Raw genomic sequence first — 22,703 nt, forward strand, 5'->3', positions numbered from 1 at the left:
GCTCTAACAGAACTTCTATAAGTCTAAAAGATGCAATACTACATTGTAAAATCAGTCCCAAAAACTTAACACTTTTTTCAATGATAGAAAATGGCCGTCATAGAGGACTACAGTTGAAAACACTCAGATGAAAGGACTTTTAAGTAAGTCAGCTCACTAGGAGAAACAAGTCATGATAATCATCTGTATATAAGATAGATATGATGGGCTTAGAATGGTTATGACTGAAATGTAATTCTTTGTGAAAAATGAACTCCTTAAACCTGAAGTGGGAACAACATGATGAGAAATTGTTTATATTTCCTCTGAGGCTTCAAATAAGCTTATTATTATAACTGAATGCCACACAGGAAAAATAACTGGACTCTTCATATACTTGAATCCAAAGACCTTACCCTGACAAATGCCCAAAGGCAGTCAAAGATAGGTGAAAGGTCTCAGGCACAACGAAATATTTATAGGAACATATTCAATACAAATTTGATAAGCTGTTTGTGATAGCTGTAAGTGAAGCTATGCAAAGGAGAAAACAGGGGCAAATGTTGGCATTTCCCATGAGTTGTACATGAACTATCAATAATTTTGATAATTATTTGAGTTTTGTGAATTCTGTGCTTGCAAGAGGAATAGGAAGCATGCTGAGGAGTAGCCAGTGATTAAAGCCACCAGTGGGAGGAAAGGGAAGTAAACCAGGGATGGAACAGTGGGACTTAAAAGTGAGAAATTCTCCAGAGAGTACCGCACTAATTTGCATCCTTACAAGAACCTGTGACACAAGGATTACAAATGTATGTATGCACATACAACTAGAGAAAGGAAAAAGGAAATGTGAGCAGTTAGGATGAAGACTTGAATATCTGCTCTGGTACCTATTCTTGTATAACCTTAGGAAAGTCACTTCTACCTGTAAGATTCTGTATTAGATGTGACCACAGAACTAACTTTCCTGGACCTGTTTTCTCATTTCTAAAAGATGACTTCCAAAAGTACCATATTAATACATGTTTGTCAGTTAGAAATAACAGCAGTTTGTTAGATCTACAGGATTTTACATAAAACCAGTTACAAATGCCGAAAAGCAGTAGTGGTCCAATATTCACCAGTATACATGAATCAGTTTCTTCCAGAAAATTAAAAAAACAAAAACCCAAAAATAATTAAAGTGACCAGTATCATGAACTATTAATAAACCCCCCCCCAAACATGCCACAATCATTATTCACAAATAAAGTTAACAGGAAATATACAAAAATTCACTTAATACTGTTAAATAACAATAAACTACAAGATTTCCTGAACAGAAATGGTAGGACCCCTGAACGTTTTACAGTGAATGTCAGGAAAAAATTTAAGTTCCGACACTTAATAATTACCCCCATTGTTTTATTAAAAAAACTAAACAAAAATGTCTATTTTATCTGTTGAAATGGTTGTTGATATGTAATTAGCTTCATGGCCTTATTTTTGCTTGTACCTATGATGTGCAATGAAGGGCAAGATGACTAAGTATAAACATAAAATTATGTTTCTTGCTACCTTTAGGCACACAAAGAAACCAAATCCATCAACTCCTTTATTAAATCTGTGAGCCAACTCTTAGTTTAGATGGATCAACAACTTCTTTGTTTCCTATCTAAACTGGTCTCATTTATTTATTTAATTTGAAGTTTCTAGTTTAATTTGAAGTAAAAAAATTCAACAATGATATGATTCAGTTCCTCCAGTGGCACACAAATTCACTTGTCACTGGCCAAAGATCTCATTTTTAAACTAACAATAATTAAATTAAAAAATTTTAAATGCCATTAATAGTAGTGTGATTCTTTGTACACTCTGACTTTATCCCTGTCTTCCCTTTAATACCCCTTCTTATTTCATGGACCAACATGGAGTAGTCAATGTGCCAGTAAAGAAGCTCTGCATACTTAGGCAGATATTCAAAACCAGCCTGTCTATTATCATCAGTATCTATCAACCAGGATAATACTTAGAAAATGAGAAAAGTAAATGTTAAAAGAGAATGTCTTTGGACCAAAGATATAAATATTTCTTCTGGGGATATTGACTGTGAGAGAAACCAGCTGATGAGAGAATTAATGAGTGGGAGAAGAGAGATCTACCATTTATCGACTGCCTCTATTAATTATATATTGGTGTCCTGAAAATCTTAAAGAGTATTTTTTAATTTTAATAATTTTAGAAGTGTAAATGCTACAAACTTACAAAGAATACATTGAAAGTTAAATTGTTTATGTTTCTTATAGACTTTAGTTTGGTGAATTTTGAAAAATAAAAGTTTAATTTTAATAGGAAAGGGCTCCCTGTGAATACATATTGCATGTGATAGTTTCTGGATGATAACTTTTTCAGAGCAGTGAATCATTAAGGGAAATTCTTCTTGACTAAACAGCTCAGTCATCTAATCTACCTCTATTAGACTTTTTCTTGTGGAGTCATGTCAAAAAAGTTGAATTAACAACAAAGCCTTATGCTTTGGATGATCTTAAGGCTAAAATTATAGATGCCAATTCTTTTAGTTACTGAATTACAGATGATGAAAGTTTTTATTGTCTAATTGTCTAATTGTCTAATTGTCTAAAGCAATGCATAGCACAATAATGCTTAAGCTGAATTTTAATGAGTCATCAAATTTCAAAAATTTAAATATTTACTATTTCAATTGTTGCTTTTTATATGTTTGTAGCATTTATCTTTCTGAAGTTATTAAAGCTGAAAACTACACTAAGATTTGTGCACAACCTATACAGTTTTATAAACCACGGTTAGGTTTAAATAATGCAATAAAGTTCTAAGAATTTAAATAAACAATTCTAGTTGTAATATAATATAGTTTAGTATTATATTGTACAGTATTGTGTTGTATAATATAAGATTTATATATAGAGTAGTGTGTGTGTATATTTGTATATAAAACTTTACATAAGTTATGCATAACTTCTTCCTACAACAAGAAGGAAATCCTAGTCAATATCCATGACTTTCTTTTTATCGTCAATTTAAGATCCAAAGAATTGAAAAAATGGAATCAGTGAGTCTCATCTTACTGACACACAGCTGAGATTGGATGTCGTCACCAGCACCATATTTATAGAGAAAGACTCCACTCTCTTCAAGGTTAAAAGCTATTTCTATGTATTAATGAACTATTTTATTAAAAACCATACAAATTTCAGAGATATAATGAACCCACATATTCCAAAGAAACATCCTAGAAACAGAAAATGTCAAGAATCATGTGATTTTTCCCACTGACTTTATCATTGCCATCAAAGAATTTTTCTTCTTACCTTTAGATATTTGACTAGTTTCTGAATTTGCCAATATTCAGAGGGCAAATCTGTTTGTCCTTCCTGACGATGCTCAGGCTGTTCTTCATCTTCCTCACTCTCTGAAGAACTTTCACTAATCAGGTCCTCTATTTTCAGAGAACTCTTACTAAGAATGAAACAAAACAGATAAACCAAAAGATGCAGATGCACATAAGTTTTAAGACACCAACAAAAATAAGTTACAAAAATAAGACACTAGCAGTTACGGGAATTGTAGCAGAACACTACTTTAAACTCCCATTTTTAGGGTCATGATACTCTTAGATATAAACTTTGATATATGAGTGAACATAGTCATATCCATGGCTTATAATCAGACTTCTGTTCAACTGACCAGAGCAAAATAAATGAAAAGAACTTTAGGAAATGGGTGTGACATTAAACCATGACCTTAGCATAATAATGTCTCTTTAATAAAAACAAAAATGAAAAAAAAATCAGTATTTGAACCATCCTCATCATCACTGAGTTAATTAAATTGAAACAGGAGAAGATGTAAGAAGTCCAGTGGATTATGGGTCTAGCAGTGACTAGGGCCAAAGGGCTATCAACAATCATACATTAGAAACGATGTCTAAACAATAACTATCCAGATAAAGTTAAAAGAGTGATAGCGCTGCTATGTCGTTACAAGGTACAGAGAAAAAGGAAGGCCCTAAAGAAGAAATGTGAAAAGAGAGAAAGAACTTACTATTGTATAAAAATTGAGTATACAAGAAGAAGAAGAATATATAAATTTTGAGAAAAGGATGGGGGACAAGCATTTCATGGCCATATTCTTATATGAACAAGATAAACTGAAGATTACACATACACAGACATACATGCTCACACACGTGTAAAATGGATGGGGAAATTGAGGGAACAATATAAATAAGAAGTAGTATGGGGTCAGGGAAGAAATAGTCACAAGCCAAAAAAAAAATCAACTTTGAAAAATTAATCATAAAAGTTAATTTAAAACACAGAAAGTTGTAAATACCAGAGATGGGGCTTGGGATGGAGAGAAGAGATGAGAGTAGACTGAATAAAACACTACAATTATAGATTATTAGGATTAATTAGATTACTTTTCTTTCTCAATATCATCTTCTTTATAAATGGGGGCCAGAAATAAAAGGAAAAAAATAAGAAAATATGAGGGACAGAAATACAAAATTAACAACCTTAGGGATGAATTTGAATGGAATGAACTCTTCCATAAAACAGAAGAGAGTGGCAGAATGGAGTAAAAAGCAGAATCAATAATATGTTACTTATTAGAAATATACTTGAAGTGTAAAGATTCACAAAGAATTAAAGTATCTGAATCAGAGCTTATTAGGTATGCTTCAAGCAAATTTAAAAAGGCAGAGGCAGCAATAACGATTGCAGAAAAGGCAATAATAAAAACTGACAGTTAAATAATGAAGGAAGCTACATATACATTGAAATACTATGTTTATGTATGTACCAAATGGCATAGGACCTAAGTACTTGAAGGAAAATTTAATTGAATTACAAGAAATAGATCTTAAACTTTTAATACCTGGGGAGCTCAATGTACTTAATATAATAAAAGACTCAAATTTTTTACATAATTGCACATGTTTAACCTACATCTGATAGCTCACCATCTGGGGTGCAGGGAGAAGAGAAAGGGATAGATTGTGGAACTCAAAACTTTAAATTAAAATGTTAAAAAAAAGACTAAGAAAAATATTTTAGGAAAAAAGTAGATGTTAAATCTCTGGTGATTATTGAAAAGAAATAGAATGCCTGAACTATATATAGTATCATAACAAAAACTGAACATATACAAAGTGGTTATGAAAACTTCACAATGAACTGGTGAGTCAAAGAACAAATTATAGAAACAACAGATATTTTCTTTAAATAAAATGATAACATTAGTTAATCTGACCAAAGAAAATAGAAAAAAGCTAAACTTCCAATAGGAAAAAAAAAAGAAATAGAACTTATAAAGAGTAAATAAGCTATTAGAAATATTTTTCTCAAATAATGTCAGTAAAAATAAATGAAATGGATGAATATTTACAAAACAATCAAATACCTAAATTCCAAAAGAAACAGTAAATTTAAATAACATTCTTGGAAAAAGACATTGAACAAGTCATAAATTAACTCGGATTTTAGGAACTTTAAAGATTTAAAATTCATTTAGAGAGTTAACATCACTACTAGGATATAAATTTATACATATTCAAGTTTTTGTTAAAAGTTTCAAAAAAAACTAGATTCACATTTCCAAAATAAAGCATACAGTTAGGTCCTGATTAATCCAATGATTATTCCCATGAAATGGTCGTGTATTCAAATTCACACTATTTAAAGTTATAAGTATGTAAAATAAGGTCACGGGTTCTTGCTCAAAGGAAATATACAGTTCATATTCAAATAATAAAAACACCTCATGATATTCATTATTCCCAATAACTGGAACCTCACTGTATTAATTAAATGGTGAACCTAAAGACTTTGACAAAGTTTCCAACACTGAAAGTCTTTTGAATTTTAGATTTCTCCTATTTCCCCTACCTCCATATGAAGAAAAATCATGGTAATCAACTGAAAAGCATCGAGATTACAGAGAGTATATTTGTAGAGTTACCACAAAGACAAATTTTGGCTTAACCTTTGTCTGAATTATAATAAACTCTGAAATAGTGCATTAAAACAATTAAGGTCTTATTTTTTGTAGGAGTGAAGAAAAAACTGTATAAGAGAAAAGAAGTATACCGTCTTGAAGGAGATGGTGTTTTTGCTGCTGAGGTCGAAGGAGTTAATGATCTTTGCTTTTCTGTAACTGATGGAACAGATTTTTCATCTTGGCTCTCTTTTGTTGACTCTTTTTTTCTAAAATTATTAATTTTATTATATTATTTCATGCAAATTGACATATAATAAATTTTCATGGCAAATTATTCTCATTTTACCCAAATATATCTGACTTTTTTAGTATAACTCCTATTTAACGATAACAAAACTAGTCAAATGTTTAGACATTATCCCAAAAGCCTAGAACATTATCTAGCATAAATATGAACTTAATTATACTTATGGACTGACTGGCTAATATGACAAATAAAGGAAAATGATAAATGTTGGAAGGGATGCGGAAAAACTGGGACACTAATGCAATATTGGTGGAGTTGTAAACTGATCCAACTATTCTGGAAAGCAATTTGTAACTATGCTCAAACAGTTATAAAACTGAATATCCTTTGATCCAGCAATTCCATTACTAGATCTATATCCCAAAGAGATCATAATAAAAGGGCAAAAGAATCACATGTACAAAAATATTTATAGTGGCCCTTTTTGTGGTGACAAAGAATTGGAAAGGGGATGCCTTTCAATTGGGAACACGGTTGCATAAGTTGTGGGTATGTGATTGTGAGGAAACACTATTGTTCTTTAAGAAATCATGAGCAGATGGATTCAGAAAAACCTGAAAAGACTTACATGAACTAATGCAGAATGAGCAGAACCAGGTGAACATTATAAAAATTAACACCAACATTCTCCTTTCAGCATTTCAATGAGCAAAGATAATTCTAAAAGACATGATGATAAAAGCCATTCACATCCAGAGAAAAATGTGGAGTCTGGGGGCAGCTACGTGGTGCAGTGGATAGAGCACTGGCCTTGGAGTCAGGAGTACCTGAGTTCAAATCCAGCCTCAGACACTTAATAATTACCTAGCCATGTGGCCTTGGGCAAGCCACTTAACCCCATTGCCTTGAAAAATCTAAAAAAAAAAAAAATGTGGAGTCTGAATGCAGACCAAAGTACTATTTTCGCTTTTTAAAAATTTGCTTTATGTTTTTTCTTTCTCATGGTGTCTTTCCCTTTTGTTCTAATTCTTCTTTCATAACTTGACTAATATAAAAATATGTTAAAATGATTGTACATATATAAAATCTATTTCAGATTACTTGTTATGAGGAGGGGGGAGTGAATGGAGGGAGAAAAATAAAGAACTCAAAATCTTACCAAAAAACATCAATGCTGAAAAATTAATTTTATATGTAATTGGAAAAATAAAATAAAAACAATGCTTATGATTAATGTATTGATTAGTAAAATGGCTTTAAAATAGTAGATGTTATTTCTTATTAATATAAATTAAACAATATTTTTAACAATATAAAACAATAATATTTTAAAGCACTAGATGCTATTTACAAGACCAATCAATGTTTGGCAGTCTAAAGTATTATATAAGAAAGAAAGAATAAGAGGGAAGTAAAAGGTCTAGAACATTACATTCAAAGCAATAAATATTTCTTAAGTGTCTTCTATACACTATGACACCAATATGGTGCTGATACCTCAACCAGGAAGAGTCAAAACAGAGAAAGAAAATTATAGAACAATTTCTCTAATGAATACTGATGCAAAAAATTTAATAAAATATTAGCAAAGCAATCATAGCAAGTTATAACCAGGTAATACACTATGACAGGTAAGATTTATACCACGAATGCAAGGGTTGGTTCAATATTAAGGAAACTATCAGCATAACTGACCATATCAATAACAAAATAACAAATCATATGATTATTTCAATAGATGCTGAAAAAGACTTTTGACAAAATATAGCACCCATTCCTATTAAAAACACCAGAGAGCAGAGGAATAAATGTAGTTTTCCTTAAAATGATAAACAGTATCTACCTAGAACCATCAGCAAACATATGTAGTGGGGATAGGCTAGAAGCATTCTCAATAAGATCAGGGGTGGAACAAGGATGCATGTTATCAACATTATTATTCAATATTGTATTAGAAATATTAGCTTTAGCAATAAGAAGAAAAAGAAATTGAAAGAATTAGAATAGGCAATAAGGAAACAAAACTCACAGGAGAGTAGTATAAGAGTAGAAGGGGTGGATCAGATTCTACTTAGAGATTCTGGAAGTTTTTAAAGAACCAGTTGAATAATTTTAATAGGGGTAAGATAACCACATCTGTACATTAAAAATATTAATTTTATACAAAAAGTGGTTAGAAGGTATGGGTTGAGGTCTATTTTCTTTAAAAGGAGACAAAGTCTTTATTATTAAAGTTTCAAGGTCTGAAGGTACTTCTGGTTTTCTATAACTGTTCTAGGGATCTCAATTGCTAATTTGAGGAATTTGCATTCATTACATAAGATTACATACTTTTTTCAGATATTGATATAATCAATACTTTTTCTTTTGCACTAAAAAAGAGGTACCAATCCTTTCTAGTCTCTGCCCTCCAAGTTCCTCTCTAAAAACATTGGAGTTTTTTTAAAAATGCTAGAACCTGTATACTTGGTGACGGTTTTAATAACAATTTTCAGGACCATAGTGGTTATATGTGCCTCTGTTGTATTCAAGAATATCATAAAAAACATCAAGTTTTAGTTCATTAGTATACATTAGTCAACTATATCCTTAGGTATTTAATCTGCCAGGGCATAGTGCCTACAGGTGTCAGTAAAGATGTGTATTTTGAATACACGTAATTGAATTAGCTTAAATAACTCAGATTGAAGTAAATTACTATTTAAAGAAAACCTTCACGAAGAATTTTGTAAACTGAATGTAAGGGAAATAGACTGAGATGGGATGGGGGTATAAAAAGGGAAATTTCTGATCAATTTAATGAATCTTTGAGAAATTTAATAAGCATCCCATCAAAAAGGAAAAGGAAGAATACTTCTTAAGCAACAACAGCAGCAGCAGTAGTAGTAGTGGTAGCAGTGGCAGTGATGATGGTGGTAGTTGTAGTGGTACTGTTGGTAGTGGTAGTGATGGTAGTTGTAGTAGTAATTGTAGTTATATATAGTAGCAGTAGCAGTATTAGCAGTAGTCAAAACAATAGTAGTAGTAGTAGTAGTAGTAGTAGTAGCAGCAGTAGGTTTTCCATCTCAACTAATATTTTGAGTAAACTATAAGATAAACTGAAGTTTACTCTGTGGGATAGAAATGTCTAACATACCAATATGGCTCTAGTTCTGTAGTAATCTCCCTTAAATCTCTACCACAGAGTTTTTAGGAACCATCTAAAAACAAGTTTGAAACCATCCTTCAATGCTTGTCACTACATTTCAATTATTTCCCACCTTAAATTTCAACTCTTAGAATATGATGCAAAATGTCCACTGATTGTTCCCTCTCCCCCAAATTATTTTCTTTATATAAACAACACTTTAGATATAGACTAACCTGTCTATCTCTGGAACATGTTTTGTTTGCTCTCTTCTCTAAGCTAATACACATATTACTCTCTAAATTTGGAAATCTTTTCCCCTATCCCTCTGACCATCCCTTCAAAACCCTTCTAATGAATCACCTCCTCTATGAAACTTTCCCAAATGAACTTCACCTGCATCCAATCCTGCACACATTCTTTCCCATCAGCACTTAGTCACAGAAGTTCCTTTGATTTACAAGTGGTTTCTTTGTGAATGTTGGATCCATTTTATATATGTTGGATTTAGCCTCACTCCCTATCCCACCCCCACTGAATGAGAACAGCCTATTTTGTGTTTTTCTCTTTGTCCTTTCCAGAGTGCTTCCTACTGTTCTAAACATATAACAAATGTCAAATTTTGACAAATAACAGATTTTTCAGCTTAAATCATTCAAGGAAAAATAGATACCACTTTTATACTATGGGGAAGGTGGGAATGTTTAGCATAAATTCTAGAGCTAATAAATGGACCAATTAATGAGAATTAAGCTAGTGTGTAATGATTTTAGAATATAAACTGAAAAGGGTATATGTTGTCCCATCCAACCAAAAAGGAAAAAAAAAGCTAAGTGCTACATACTCTTGTGGGAGCACAGAGGATGTCCATTTTAAACTGGGTTCTAATTTCCTAGCCATAGGTTTTCTTGCAGATAGTGGTGATGAAGCCAAAGACTGTTTTGAATGTTTGGGTTTTTCTTCTTTTTCTGATACATTTTTAGTTTTCTTTTTTTTCTTTGTTTTCTCCTCCAAAACTGAATGTTGCTGTTTTAAAAAGTAATAAAAATGTGTTTAATTAAATCATGATATTAAATTAATACATCAGAAATATCTATAAAGCTGAATTGTTTTTATCTGAAAGAAAAACACAGGTTAAAACAATGTCCATAGACTGGGTAATAACTGAACAAATTATGGTATATCAATGTATGGAATACTATTATGCTATAAGAAATGATGAGATGGTGTCAGAGAAAACTGGAAAGATTTGAACAAACTGATAAAGAGTAAAGTGATAATAACTTATGCTGTAATGAAAGCATTGCAAAAAGAACAATTTTGAAAGACTTAAGAACTCTGATCACTGCAATGATCAACCCTGACATTATAGAATCAGTGATGACAAATGCTCCTCACCTCCAGACAGAGAAACAGACTAAATAAAGAGAATGAAAAACATTTTTAGATATGGTCAATGTATGAATGTTTCACTTGTCTAAGGATATTTGTTATAAAGGAATTTTAAAATTTTTTTGGTGGGGGAGTGAGGTTAGTGGAAGAAAAAAGAAATATTTAATAATTTTTTTAAAAAGAACAGAAAAAAGAAAAAAGGACACTAGTAAAAAAAATAAGAAATTAAGAAATCCTAATGAGAAGTTATAAATAGGTTTTAGACCCTATTCTAGTATATAAAAATTGATAATATTGTTATAGAAGTATTAATGATTACATCATAGCTTTTATTGAAGTTAAATGTCTTACTGAATTTACAGTTAATTTTATTCCCATAATTTGTATAATTAGAAATATACTGGTTTAAGAAGTTACATTTTGACATTAAGAACAGTTTTAAAATGATCTTATTTATATCAACTGATTACTTGCAACCTTTATGCAACACTCACAATAGCATCTAATAGAAAAAGATAGAAGATTTTGTATATAATCCCTATGTGAGGTGTATAAAATTTTACTTACTTAGTATGTACCAAATATTCATGGGGATAGAGGAGAAAAATTCCTTTTGTGAGAAAGTTTGGAGTGAGTGAAAATTACTGCAAATTTTCACCCAAATGGTAACAGGTAACTGATAATAAGTAATTAAAAAAAATAAAACCATATACTGTTTGGAAGTTTTTTCTCTAAGTCATATTTTCTTTATTTTTTATTTTATTTTTTTCCTCAATTACCTGTAAAAATATTTTTAACATTTGTTTTTTTTTAAATTTTGAATTTTAAACTCTTCCTCCCATCTCCTCTCACTGAGAAGGCTAGTAATTGGATGTTATACATATGCAGTTATGCAAAACATATATACATATTAGTCATGTTGTGAAAGAAAAGAGACCAAAAAAACCCTAGGAAAAAGAAAGTTTAAAAAAGTATGCTTCAATCTCCATTCAGTTCTTTCTCTGGAGATGGAAGCATTTTTCATCTTAAGTTCTTCAAAACAGTCTTAGATCATTGTATTGCTGAGTATAACTAATTTATTCATAGATGATCATCATACAACATGATTGATACTGTCTACCATGTTCCCCTGATTCTGTTCTTTTCACTTAGTATCACTTCCTAAGTCTTTCTAGGTTAGACTGAGAGCATCCTTCCATCATAATCATAGACTGCAATTTGTTCAGCCATTCTCCTGTTGATGGGCATCCTTTCTTTTTTTTTGTACTTATAGATTTTATTTCTTTTGAGTTTTGCAATTTTTCCCCTAATCTTACTTCCCTTCCCCCCACCCCCCACAGAAGGCAATTTTTCAGTTTTTACATTCCTTCCATGATATACACTGATCCAAATTGAATGTGATGAGAGAGAAATCATATCCTTAAGGAAGAAGCATAAAGTATAAGAGACAGCAAGATCAGACAATAAGATATCAGGCTTTTTTCTAAATTAAATAGTCCTTTGTCTTTGTTCAAACTCCACAGTTATATCTCTGGATACAGATGGTATTCTCCATTGCAGACAGTCCCAAATTGTCCCTGATTGTTGCATTGATGGAATGAGCAAGTCTATCAAGGTTGATCATCGCCCATATGCTGCTATTATGGTATACAATGTTTTTCTGGTTCTGCTCATTTCACTCAGCATCAGTTCATGCAAATCAATGAGCATCCTTTTACAATTTCTAAATCTTTGCCACCACAAAAAGAGGTGCTATAAAATCTTTTTTCCATGTATAGGTCTTTTTCCTTTTTTTAAAATCTCAGATACAGATCTACTTGTGGTATTGCTGGGTCACAGTTATATAGTCTTATAATAGCTCAAATTGCTCTCCAGAATGGTTGAATCAGTTCACAACTTCACCAACAGTGTATGTGTTTCAATTTTCCCACATCCCCTCCAATAGTTTATTGTTCTTTTCTGTCATATTAGCCAATCTGATAGGTTTGAAGAGGTACTTCCAAGTTGTTTTAATTTGCATTTCTCTAATCAATGGAGATTTAAAGCATTTTTTTCATGACTATAGATAGTTTTTAAGTTGCTTTGTCTGAAAACTGCCTGGAGGAATAATTGGAATTCTTATAAACTAAGACTCAGTTCTCTATAAAAAGCAGAATTGGACAGATGGAAAAAGAGATAATAAAAGCTCTCTGAGGAAAACAAATCCTTCAGAAGTAGAATGGAGCTAAAGGAAACTGCTGACTTTATGAGAAGTCAAGACACAATACTTCAAAACCAAAAGAATGAAAAAGTTAGAAGAAAATGTGAAACATCTCATTGAAAAAACAACTGATCTAGAAAAATAGATTCAGGAAAGAGAATTTAAAAATTATTGGGATACCTAAAAGTCATGATTAGGAAAAGAGCCTTGACATCATTTTTAAAGAATTCCTACAGGAAAATTGCCCTGATATCCTAGAAGCAGGGGGCAATATAGAAATTGAAAGAATCCACCAATCTCCCCTGGAAAGAGATCCAAAAAAAAACAACCCCCAGGAATATTATAGCCAAGTTCCAGAACTCCCAAGAAAATATTACAAGCAGCCAGGACACAATTCAAATATCGTGGAGCTGCAGTTAGGATCACACAGGACTTAGCTTAACTACATTAAAGGTTCGTAGGGCTTGGAATATAATATTCCAGAAGGCAAAAGAGCTCAGAATGCAACTGAGAATCATCTACCCAGCAAAACTGAACATCCTCTTCTAGGGGAAAAAGATGGACTTTCAATGAACCTGGGGAATTTCAAATGTTCCTGTTAAAATGGCCAGAGCTGAACAGAAATTTTGATCTTCAAATACAGGACTTAGGTGAAGCATAGAGTGGAGGAGAGGGGTAAAATATGAGGGACTTAATGATGATGAACTGCATGTATGCCTACATAGAAAAATGATACTGAAAATAATCATAAGAAACTTCTCATTTAATAGAGCAGGTAGAAGGAGCTTTTACAGATGAAGCTCAGGAGAGAGCTGAATTTGAAGATATATTGTAAAAATGGAATCAATGGCTAAAAGGGAAATATAATGGGAGTAAGAGAAAGGAGAGGTGAAATAGGCTAAGATATTTCATATTGAGATTTTTTTTTATTACAATGCGCTACTGCAATGATATGGAAGGCGGGAAGGCAAGGGAATGAGGGAACCTTTGCTCTCATCAGAGGTGGCTAGGAGAGGAAACAGCATATATACTCAATGGGGTACAGACATCTAGAGTAAGGAGAAGGGAGACAGGGGGAAGAGGTAGGGGGAATGTGAGTGATGGAGGAGATGGTGGACCATGGGGGAAGAGTGGTCAGATACAACACATTTTCTTTTTTTACTTCTTGCAAGGAGCTGAGATTGGATGGTCTGTCCAAGACCACAGGGCTGGGTGGTTGCTGGGCCTTAGGGGTGGTATGTGGGCTCAGGACCTCTTGGCCCCAGGGCTGGTGATCAGTCTGTTGTGCCACTCAGCTAACTGAAAGCATATTTAAGAAGAGGGACAGAGTGAAAGGAGAGAGAGAAAATATAGTGTATAGTAGTGGGGAAGTACGAATGGAGGGAATTGTGCATCAGCAATGGCAACAGTGGAAAAATATGGAAGTAGGTTTTGTGATGGACTTATCCTAAAGAATGTGATCCATCCATGACAGAGCTGGTGGTATTGGAACACAGACTGAAGCACTATTATTATTATTATTGTTGTTATTATTTCGGGGGGGGTGGAGCAGATGCTTTTGGGGTAGCTTGCCCAGGGTCACACAGCTGGGTGATTGTTGGATGTCTGGGGCCAGATTTGAGTTCGGGGGTTCCTGACTCCAGGGCCAGTGCTCCATCCACTGTGCCACCTAGCTACCCATATCATTATTATTATTATTTTAATTTTTTCCTCTTTCCTTTACTTTATTGCTCATGAGGGTCTATATTTTTTGGGGGGGAGGGACTATTATGTTTACTCTTAAGAATATTTTAGTAATGTATAAAAAATATCATTTGTACAAAAATAAAAAATATAATAAAGTAAAAAAAAAGCTCTTTTCTTCAATGATTTTCTGTATATCTTTTCTCCATGTGGTCAATTCTGTTGAAAGTGTTCTCTTAATTGAATTTTTTTGTCTCTTTTACTGTTTGTTCTATTCCAATTTTTAAGGTCTTATTTTCTTCAGTATTTTTGTTTATCTTTGCCAAGTTGTTGATTTTTTCTCATTTCTTTCCTAATTTTTTTCTCTACCTTTCTCAATTGATTTTTTAATAATATTTTTTGATAGTAATTCTTTCTGGATCTGACATCAATTCACATTTTTATTTGAAGCTTTGAATGTAGGCTTTTACTTTGCTGTCTTCTGAATTTGTCATTCTAGTATCTTTCTATGTTAAGGACCTTTTAAAAAAATTTATGTTTATTTTTCTGGCCTCTTTCTTTTAAATATATATATATGTATATATATACATATATATATATATATATTTATATTAAAGTTGCACACTGCTCATGGGCTTAAGGGGACATTGACCCAAGCTTCAGCATTTTTGTATAGTTAGTTCTAGTTTTGTATAGCTAGTTTGTATAGCTAGGGGAGTCTGTATGTGGGTTTTCAGTTCTTCCAAGATGGCATGATCTAAGAAGGTGTGTTTGCTACTCTCCTGATCTTTGCTCTGGTCAGTGAGTGATCACAAGCTCTTTTTTCTGCCCTGGAAATGGTAATCAGGGTCACTACTCCCCTGGGGCCACAAGTTCTAGTATTCTAATGTTCCTCTGTCCACTGTGACCCAAAACTGCAATCTAGACCGAGTATGGGCAATGTATCTGAGTCCTGTACCTGGTGGCAGTGAAAGGACCCCTGCCATCTTCTTCTGACAAGCTGCCCAACCTCCTTCTCATTCATGGGCTGAGAACTCCAGAAGCAGCCCCTGCCACAGTTGATTCATTTGCTCCAAAGGCCTGGAGCTGGTTTGCTGGTGCATCCTGCACACCACTCATATCCTGGTGGGATAGACCTTTGAGTTGACTAGAAAATTATTTCACCCCATCCTTTTGTGGGTTCTCTTACTTGAAAATTTATTTTGAGGAATTATTTAAAGTTGTATGGAGGGGAAATTGAGAGAGCCCCACTTTGTCTTTTCTCTGCCATCCTGGTTCTGTCCCTCCTGAGTTCAAGTTTTACCCTACTGACTCTACGAGAACCTGGACATGGTATACCCTCTCAATGTTTCAGGCAATCTTCTAACACCAGAAAATTTACAGATAATCCCCTTGAAGGCAAGAACTATATTTTGCCTCTTTTTGTATCCCCAGAGCTTAGCATGAAGCCTAACACATAATAAACAATAAATGTTTAATGAATGAATCTGCATTGGTAGGCAGTTTCCTCACTAAGAATTCAATTGTATCCCCCAAAATGTTTAACATCCAGATTATCCAGAGGCTTTAATAGAAGCACTCAATGAATACTAAGTTTGTATTGCAAAGAGATCATAAAAAGGACAAAATATTTATAGTGTCAAAGAACTAGAAACAGAGGGAATGCCCATCAACTGGGGAATGGCTGAACAAATTTTAGTATATGAATGTGATAAAATATTATTGTTCTATAAGCAATCATAGTCACCCTAGTAAAAAAAACAACCTGGAAACAGTTACATGAACTGATACTGAGTAAAGCAAACCAGAACACTGTATACATTAACAGCAACATTATGTAATGAACAACAATGACACTTAGTTTTCAGTAGTACAATGATCAAAGACAATTCTAAAAGACTTGTAATGAAAAATACCATCCACATGCAGAGAAGGAACTATGGAATCTGAATGTAACTCAAAATATAATATTTTCATTTTTTAAAATTTGTTTTATGATTTTTTCCTTTTGTTCTGATACTTCTTTCACAATAGTATTCATATGGAAATATATTTAACAAACTTGTATAACATATCATTTACTTGCTATCAAGGGACTGGGGGAAGGGGAGGGAAAGAATAGAGAGGAGGAAAAGGAGGGAGGGAGAAAAATGGAACTCAAAATCTTACACAAGAAATGAATGTTGAAAACTTATCTTTACATGTAATCAGAAAAATAAATAAAACCATCCAATGGGATGACTCCTAGTAATGCTACTAGCCATATGACATCCATCTTTTCTCAGAAGCAGCCAAAGATAATGAAAAGCTAGAAAAACCAGAGTGTTCGTTTCTTATTCATGAAAGGAAACAGAGCTTCAAAAGGGAATTGGACACCATGGTTCATTATTACAGCTAAGTCTACTCAAGGGAAGCAACTACTGACATAGCCCATTAAAAGTGTCTTTTTCATGGTACAAGCCTATTAGTAGTGCCACATGCTGAAAGCACAGCTAGGAAAATCTCAGCAAGCAAGAGAAAGCTAAAATGTATAATCTAAATTGATATAATACACCAAGATGAGAAAGTCCCTGCCTGGGCAATGAAGCTGGATTTTTTGATAAATTTTTATGTCAATGACACTTTCCTCTTAACCAGGGGAATGCCGAATCCAGATTGAACCCACTGAACCAAGAGTCAATTGTTAAATTTTCAGTAGGAACATTTTCACATTGGAAATTGACAAACACTACAAATTGTCTTGATTTATTGTTTTGTTGCTGCTGGATTAAATATTTATGAGTACTTTTTTTTTCCCTGGGAGAGATGGTTGTTAAAATATTTACCAGCACACCTCTGCCTATGTGCTGGATATATAAAAAAAAATAACTTAGAGGCAGTGAACTTTTTATAATTGAAAGGGTTCAAACAAGGCTGAATTAGGTTTATCCCTCCAAAAAAAAATCAGAAATGTTGTAATGAGAATTCCTATTTGAAGTAGGAAGTTGGTTTAAATTAACTAAAAAGTTTCTTCCAACTTGATGATTGAAAAATCCTGTAACATAACACTATTTTGTATTTTCTTAGGGATTCATAATGCAGGGCTGTCCAATTTACTGCCACTGAAACACTATGGAATAGTAAGACATACATTCTGCTTAAGATTTAACTCTTTCCTCCTCAAAGATAATGCCCACAATTCTGATGTCTGTCAAGTTAGCTCCTTATAGTCTAAGGCTGTGAGGCTCACTTTAGCTAAAGGGATATAAACTGCTTCATCAGAGAGGAAAACACAGATTTTCACATGCAGATTTGGTTTTAAATTAAAACATAAATATGTTATTAATTAACTAATTAACAAAGAGCAGGCATGGAGCCAAAGATTTTTTTTTCTAGTGGTGCATCTAGAAGTTATATTAGTTGAAGCACCAATTAAGAAAACTTACTTTCAAATCAGACATTCTCTTGCTGTGTGACCATGGGGCAAGGCAATAATTCTCTCAGCTTCAGTGTCCTTTATAAAAAATGGAGATAATTAGACCTCCAGTGCCAAGATGGCAGAGTGAGGAAGAAACATTCTGAAGTCTCCCAAATTCGCCTCCAAACAACCAGAAAACTGCCTCAGAATTGATCTAGGAGCAGGAGAAGCAGCTTACCAGCCAGGCAGGGAAGATCTGTCTCACTGGGTAAAAGGGAACAAGGTCTAAGCAGCAGCAGCCACTGCCAGTCTCACTGGAGAGGCCTGCAGCAATGCTCTAAGCCGAGGTGATCCACCAGCAAGGCCTTTCCCCTCCTACAAGCCAGCAGACCCCTGGGAAAGTGAGCAGTCTGTGCAGCACAGCAAGGCCCCACCCAGCGAACCCAAGCCTTGACCCCACTGCTGACCAGGAGTAAAGCCCACCCTGAGACTGGCCAATAGCGAGACCCTCCCTCTGGGGCCTACCTGCAGAGAGACCCTGTTTCCATAGCAACCCACCAACAAGGCCCCAGACCCTGGAACCGGCCAGTAGTTAAACTCTACCCCTATGGGGTTAACAGGAGGGACCCCCCCCCCACTCTTCAGCATAAGACAGAAGGAAAATCTACCCTCCAGAGAAAGCAGGTGGTTAAGCCCTTTAGTCCAGTGAAAGCCAGCAATAAGACCCAGAGTCCCAGCACAAAAAAAACTTGGGACAGTACAGGATCAGATCCCAATTCTCACATAAAAAAATCAAGTCATAAAAGGCAGAAAAATGAACAAAAAAGATCTATGGTGATAAGGAGGATCAAGGCATAAACTTAGAAGAGGACAATAGTGTCAAAAGGGCTACATGTGAATATGTAGAAAGAAAATATGTAGACATGTGGATATACTTTGGTCTCAAGCCCAAAAATAATTCCTGAAAGCCTAAAAAGTATTTCAAAAGGTATACTAGAGAATTAGAAAGAAAAATTGAAAAAAGAAATGCAAGTGACTCAAGAGAATCATGGGAAAAAAAATCAACAACGTGGGAAAAGATATACCAAAATTTACTGAGGAAAATAGCTCCCTAAAAAATAAAAGTGGCCAAATGGAAAAGGAAGCACAAAAACTCACTGAAAAAAAATTACTTAAAAATTACAACTGAACAAGTGGAAAAGAATGATTCCATGATTCCATTGAAATACAATAAACAAAAGGTAAAAACCTTGAAGAAAATGTGAAATTTCTTATTGGGAAAAAAACTGATCTAGAAAACAGACCCAAGAGAAATAAGAATTACTAAAAAACCTGAAAACCAGGTGTGAATCACATCTCTCAAGATATTATCAAAGAAAACTGCCCTGAAATATTAGAACCAAAGGGAAGAATAGAAACTGCCTAAAAGGATTCCAAAATGAAAAAAAACCACAGGAATATCATAACCATATTCCAGAGTTCACAGATCAAGGAAAAAGTGGTACAAGGAGCAAAAAAAAAAAAAAAAAAAAAATAGTGAAGCTACAGTCAGGATTATACAGGATTTGATATCTTCCACATTAAAGAAGTGGAGGGCCTGGAAGGCAAAGAATTAGGATTACAATTTAGAATCATCTACCCAGCAAAACTGAATCTAATCTTTCAGGAAGCAAAATGGACATCTAATGAAATAAGGACTTTCAAGCATTTCTTTTTTTTTTTAACATAATAAGGTAATGGGGGTTTTTTGTTTGCTTTTTCTTAGATTTTTTCTTTTACAAGGCCATGGGATTAAGTGACTTGCCCCAGGTCACACAGCTAGTGTGGCTGAGGCCAGATTTACACTCAGGTCTTCCTGACTCCAGGGCTGGTGCTCTATCCACTGCACCACCTAACTTCCCTGTTTTGTTTTGTTTTTTTAAATTAAAAATAATAGTCTTTGATCTTTGTTCAAACTCCACAATTCTTTCTCTGGATACAGATGGTATTCTCCATTGCAGGTAACCCAAAATTGTGCCTGATTCTTGCACTGATAGAATGAGCAAGTCCATTAAGGTTGATCATCACTCCCATGTTGCTGTTAGGGTGTACAGTGTTTTTTCTGGTTCTGCTCATCTCACTCAGCATCAGTTCATGCAAATCCCTCTAGGCTTCCCTGAATTCCCATCCCTCCTGATTTCTAATAGAACAATAGTGTTCTACCACATACATATACCACAGTTTATTAAGCCTTCCCCAATTGATAGACATTCACTCAATTTCCAATTCTTTGCCACCAAACAGGGCTGCTACAAATATTTTTATACAAGTGATGTGTTTACCTTTTTTTCATAATCCAAGCATTTCTAATTAAAAGACCACAGCTGAATAAAAAATTTGACCTCCAAATACAACTCAAGAGAAATATAAAAAGGTAAAAAAAACAAGAAAAAACATTTTATATTTCTATGTGACAGAATATTTGAAACTCAATAACTTTGATTACTATAAGACAATTAAAAAGAGAATATGTAGAAAGAATATATGCAGGCATGTGGATATAATAGGACTTTGATGGAAGGATAACCCCCCCAAAAAAAACAAGCATCATGGTGATTTCAAAAAAAAATCTGATAAAGATTGATATGAACTGATGCAAAATGAAGTGTACAGAGCCAGAAGAATATCATACACAGCAATAGCAATATTGTCCAATGGAGAACTGTGAATGACTTAGCTATTCTTAGCAGTACAATCAATGATCAAAAAAAAAATCAATGATCCAAGACAATCCCAAAGCAATAATGATGAAGCATACTATTTGCCTCCAGGGAAAGAAATGTTGATTGAATACAGACTTAAGGTTGCTATTTTCCACTTTTTTTTCTTTTATTTGAGTCTTCTTGTACAAAATGTATGTTTTAGATAATTTTAAAAAATAAAAGAAGATGATAATATCTGCTTTGGGGGAAGCAGTTAAGTGTCATAATGGATAAAGTGTTGGATCTTGAATCAGGAAGAAGTAATTTCAAATCTGACCTCAACCACTAGCCCCTGGGCAAGACACTTCTATTTTTCTCAATTCCTAAACTGTAAAATAGGAATTGAAAAGCACTTTAACTCACAGGGTTATTATTAGGTTCAAATAAATTAATATTTGTAAAGCATTTAATAAGTTGCCTAGAAAATGATAGTGTTTTTTAATGGTTGTTCCCTGTGTTTTATAGGGTTGTTGTGTAGACCAAATGAAATACTATATAGATATAAATCTACCCTATATTTATATGAACATGTACATTATCTGTGTGTTTTATATATATATATATATATATATATATATATATATATATAATCTTAAAACTTAAAATGCTATAAATGATAGCTATTACTGTGAAACAAGCCAGATACTAACATTCTCAAATTTTTCTGGTCTATGAGCCAGAAACATTTTGAGAAAGACACTCAGAAAATGTACCAGTGTCCCTCATGTCAGGGCCCAGAACCCAATCAACCTATAGTTTTTTACTTATATCCTATGATCTAAACTATAAATAAACATGCAATACAGATATAAAAGGCAAATTGAGTACCACAGAGATCAATTCATTTCTTGAGCAATTTAAAGTTGAAATTCAGAATCATAGTAGGGCTTTTTTGTCTGAATAGTAACAATACAAGCCACGTCAACTGAAAGCATAGGTTTCCACTGCTACTTTTAATCAAAAATGACTATTTTTCTTTAGAGGGAAGGTTTATTTTAGGTAATAAAAAAAAACAGAAGTCATGAATTGAATTTGTTTGTAGTTTTGAATGACTTGAAAATGAAATTAAAATTTTTGAAAAAGAAATTTTTCATGATTAAAAATTCTCATTTTTCTTCAAAACATCTGATAATTCACATTTAAGCAAACAAATTGGTCTCTATAAACTGGCTAGTGATCAGTTTGTCAAAGAGAAAAAGTAGGGAAATTATTTTTGAGAAAGGACAGATCAGATTTTAAAACAATATTCTACATGTATACATTCATGTATATGTACATGAGTGTGCATGAGCACTAGACCCATGATTCCACTGGATTAGGGAATTTCCAGATGATTCAAGTTAACATCTTCTCTGCTAATCTATGGCACTAACAGGCTAACTGCCTTGTCCAAGTTAAAAGGGCTTAAATTCAGATCTTGCTCGGAGTACAGCTCTCTACTATGCCATGCTGCCTCTCAGAAACACATATTTCTGTATCCTGGAAATCTTATCAGGGATTTGTGTTGAAAAGCATGTGGGGATGGAATTCTATTCTGCTACAAGAAATAGTAAGCAGGATGCTCTTAGGAAAACATGGAAAGACTTTCATGAACTGATACAAAGTGAAATGAGCAGTATAGAACACTGACTATAGTAAAAACAATATTGTATGGTATCAGTTATGAATAATTTGGCCATTCTGAGCAATACAGTAAACCAAGGCAAAAAAAGACATGATGAAAAAATGCTATCCATCTCTAGAGAAATAACAGATGGAGTCTGAAGGCAGATTGAAACATACTTTTTATTTTTCTTGGGTTTTTTGGTCTTCCTTCACAACATGACTTACATGGAAATGTTTTATATTACTGAACATGTATAATCTAGGTCAAATTGCTTGCCTCCTCAATAGCATAGGAGGGTGAAAAGAGAATTTGGAACTCAAAATTTGGAAAAAAGTTAAAATTGTTTTTACATATAATTGGGGGAAATATT

General features: G+C 33.4%; 1 protein-coding gene across 4 annotated transcripts in view; it reads right to left on the reverse strand.

The window, feature by feature from the left end:
• ODAD2 (outer dynein arm docking complex subunit 2) overlaps window positions 1–22,703 on the reverse strand; it is a 202,334-nt gene that overhangs the window by 165,903 nt on the left and 13,728 nt on the right. For 2 of the 4 annotated variants that reach the window (XM_074193049.1, XM_074193050.1), the window contains 3 exons: window positions 10,159–10,340; window positions 6,090–6,206; window positions 3,309–3,456 (listed from right to left, as the gene is read on the reverse strand). In XM_074193049.1, coding sequence (XP_074049150.1) covers window positions 3,309–3,456; window positions 6,090–6,206; window positions 10,159–10,340 — 447 coding nt within the window. Of the gene's footprint in view, window positions 1–3,308; window positions 3,457–6,089; window positions 6,207–10,158; window positions 10,341–18,014; window positions 18,434–22,703 lie in introns of those variants that run through there. The other 2 variants (XM_074193052.1, XM_074193051.1) reach the window with 2 other exon arrangements.

Source organism: Macrotis lagotis, chromosome 7, assembly GCF_037893015.1.
Source record: "Macrotis lagotis isolate mMagLag1 chromosome 7, bilby.v1.9.chrom.fasta, whole genome shotgun sequence".
Taxonomy (NCBI): Eukaryota; Metazoa; Chordata; class Mammalia; order Peramelemorphia; family Peramelidae; genus Macrotis; species Macrotis lagotis.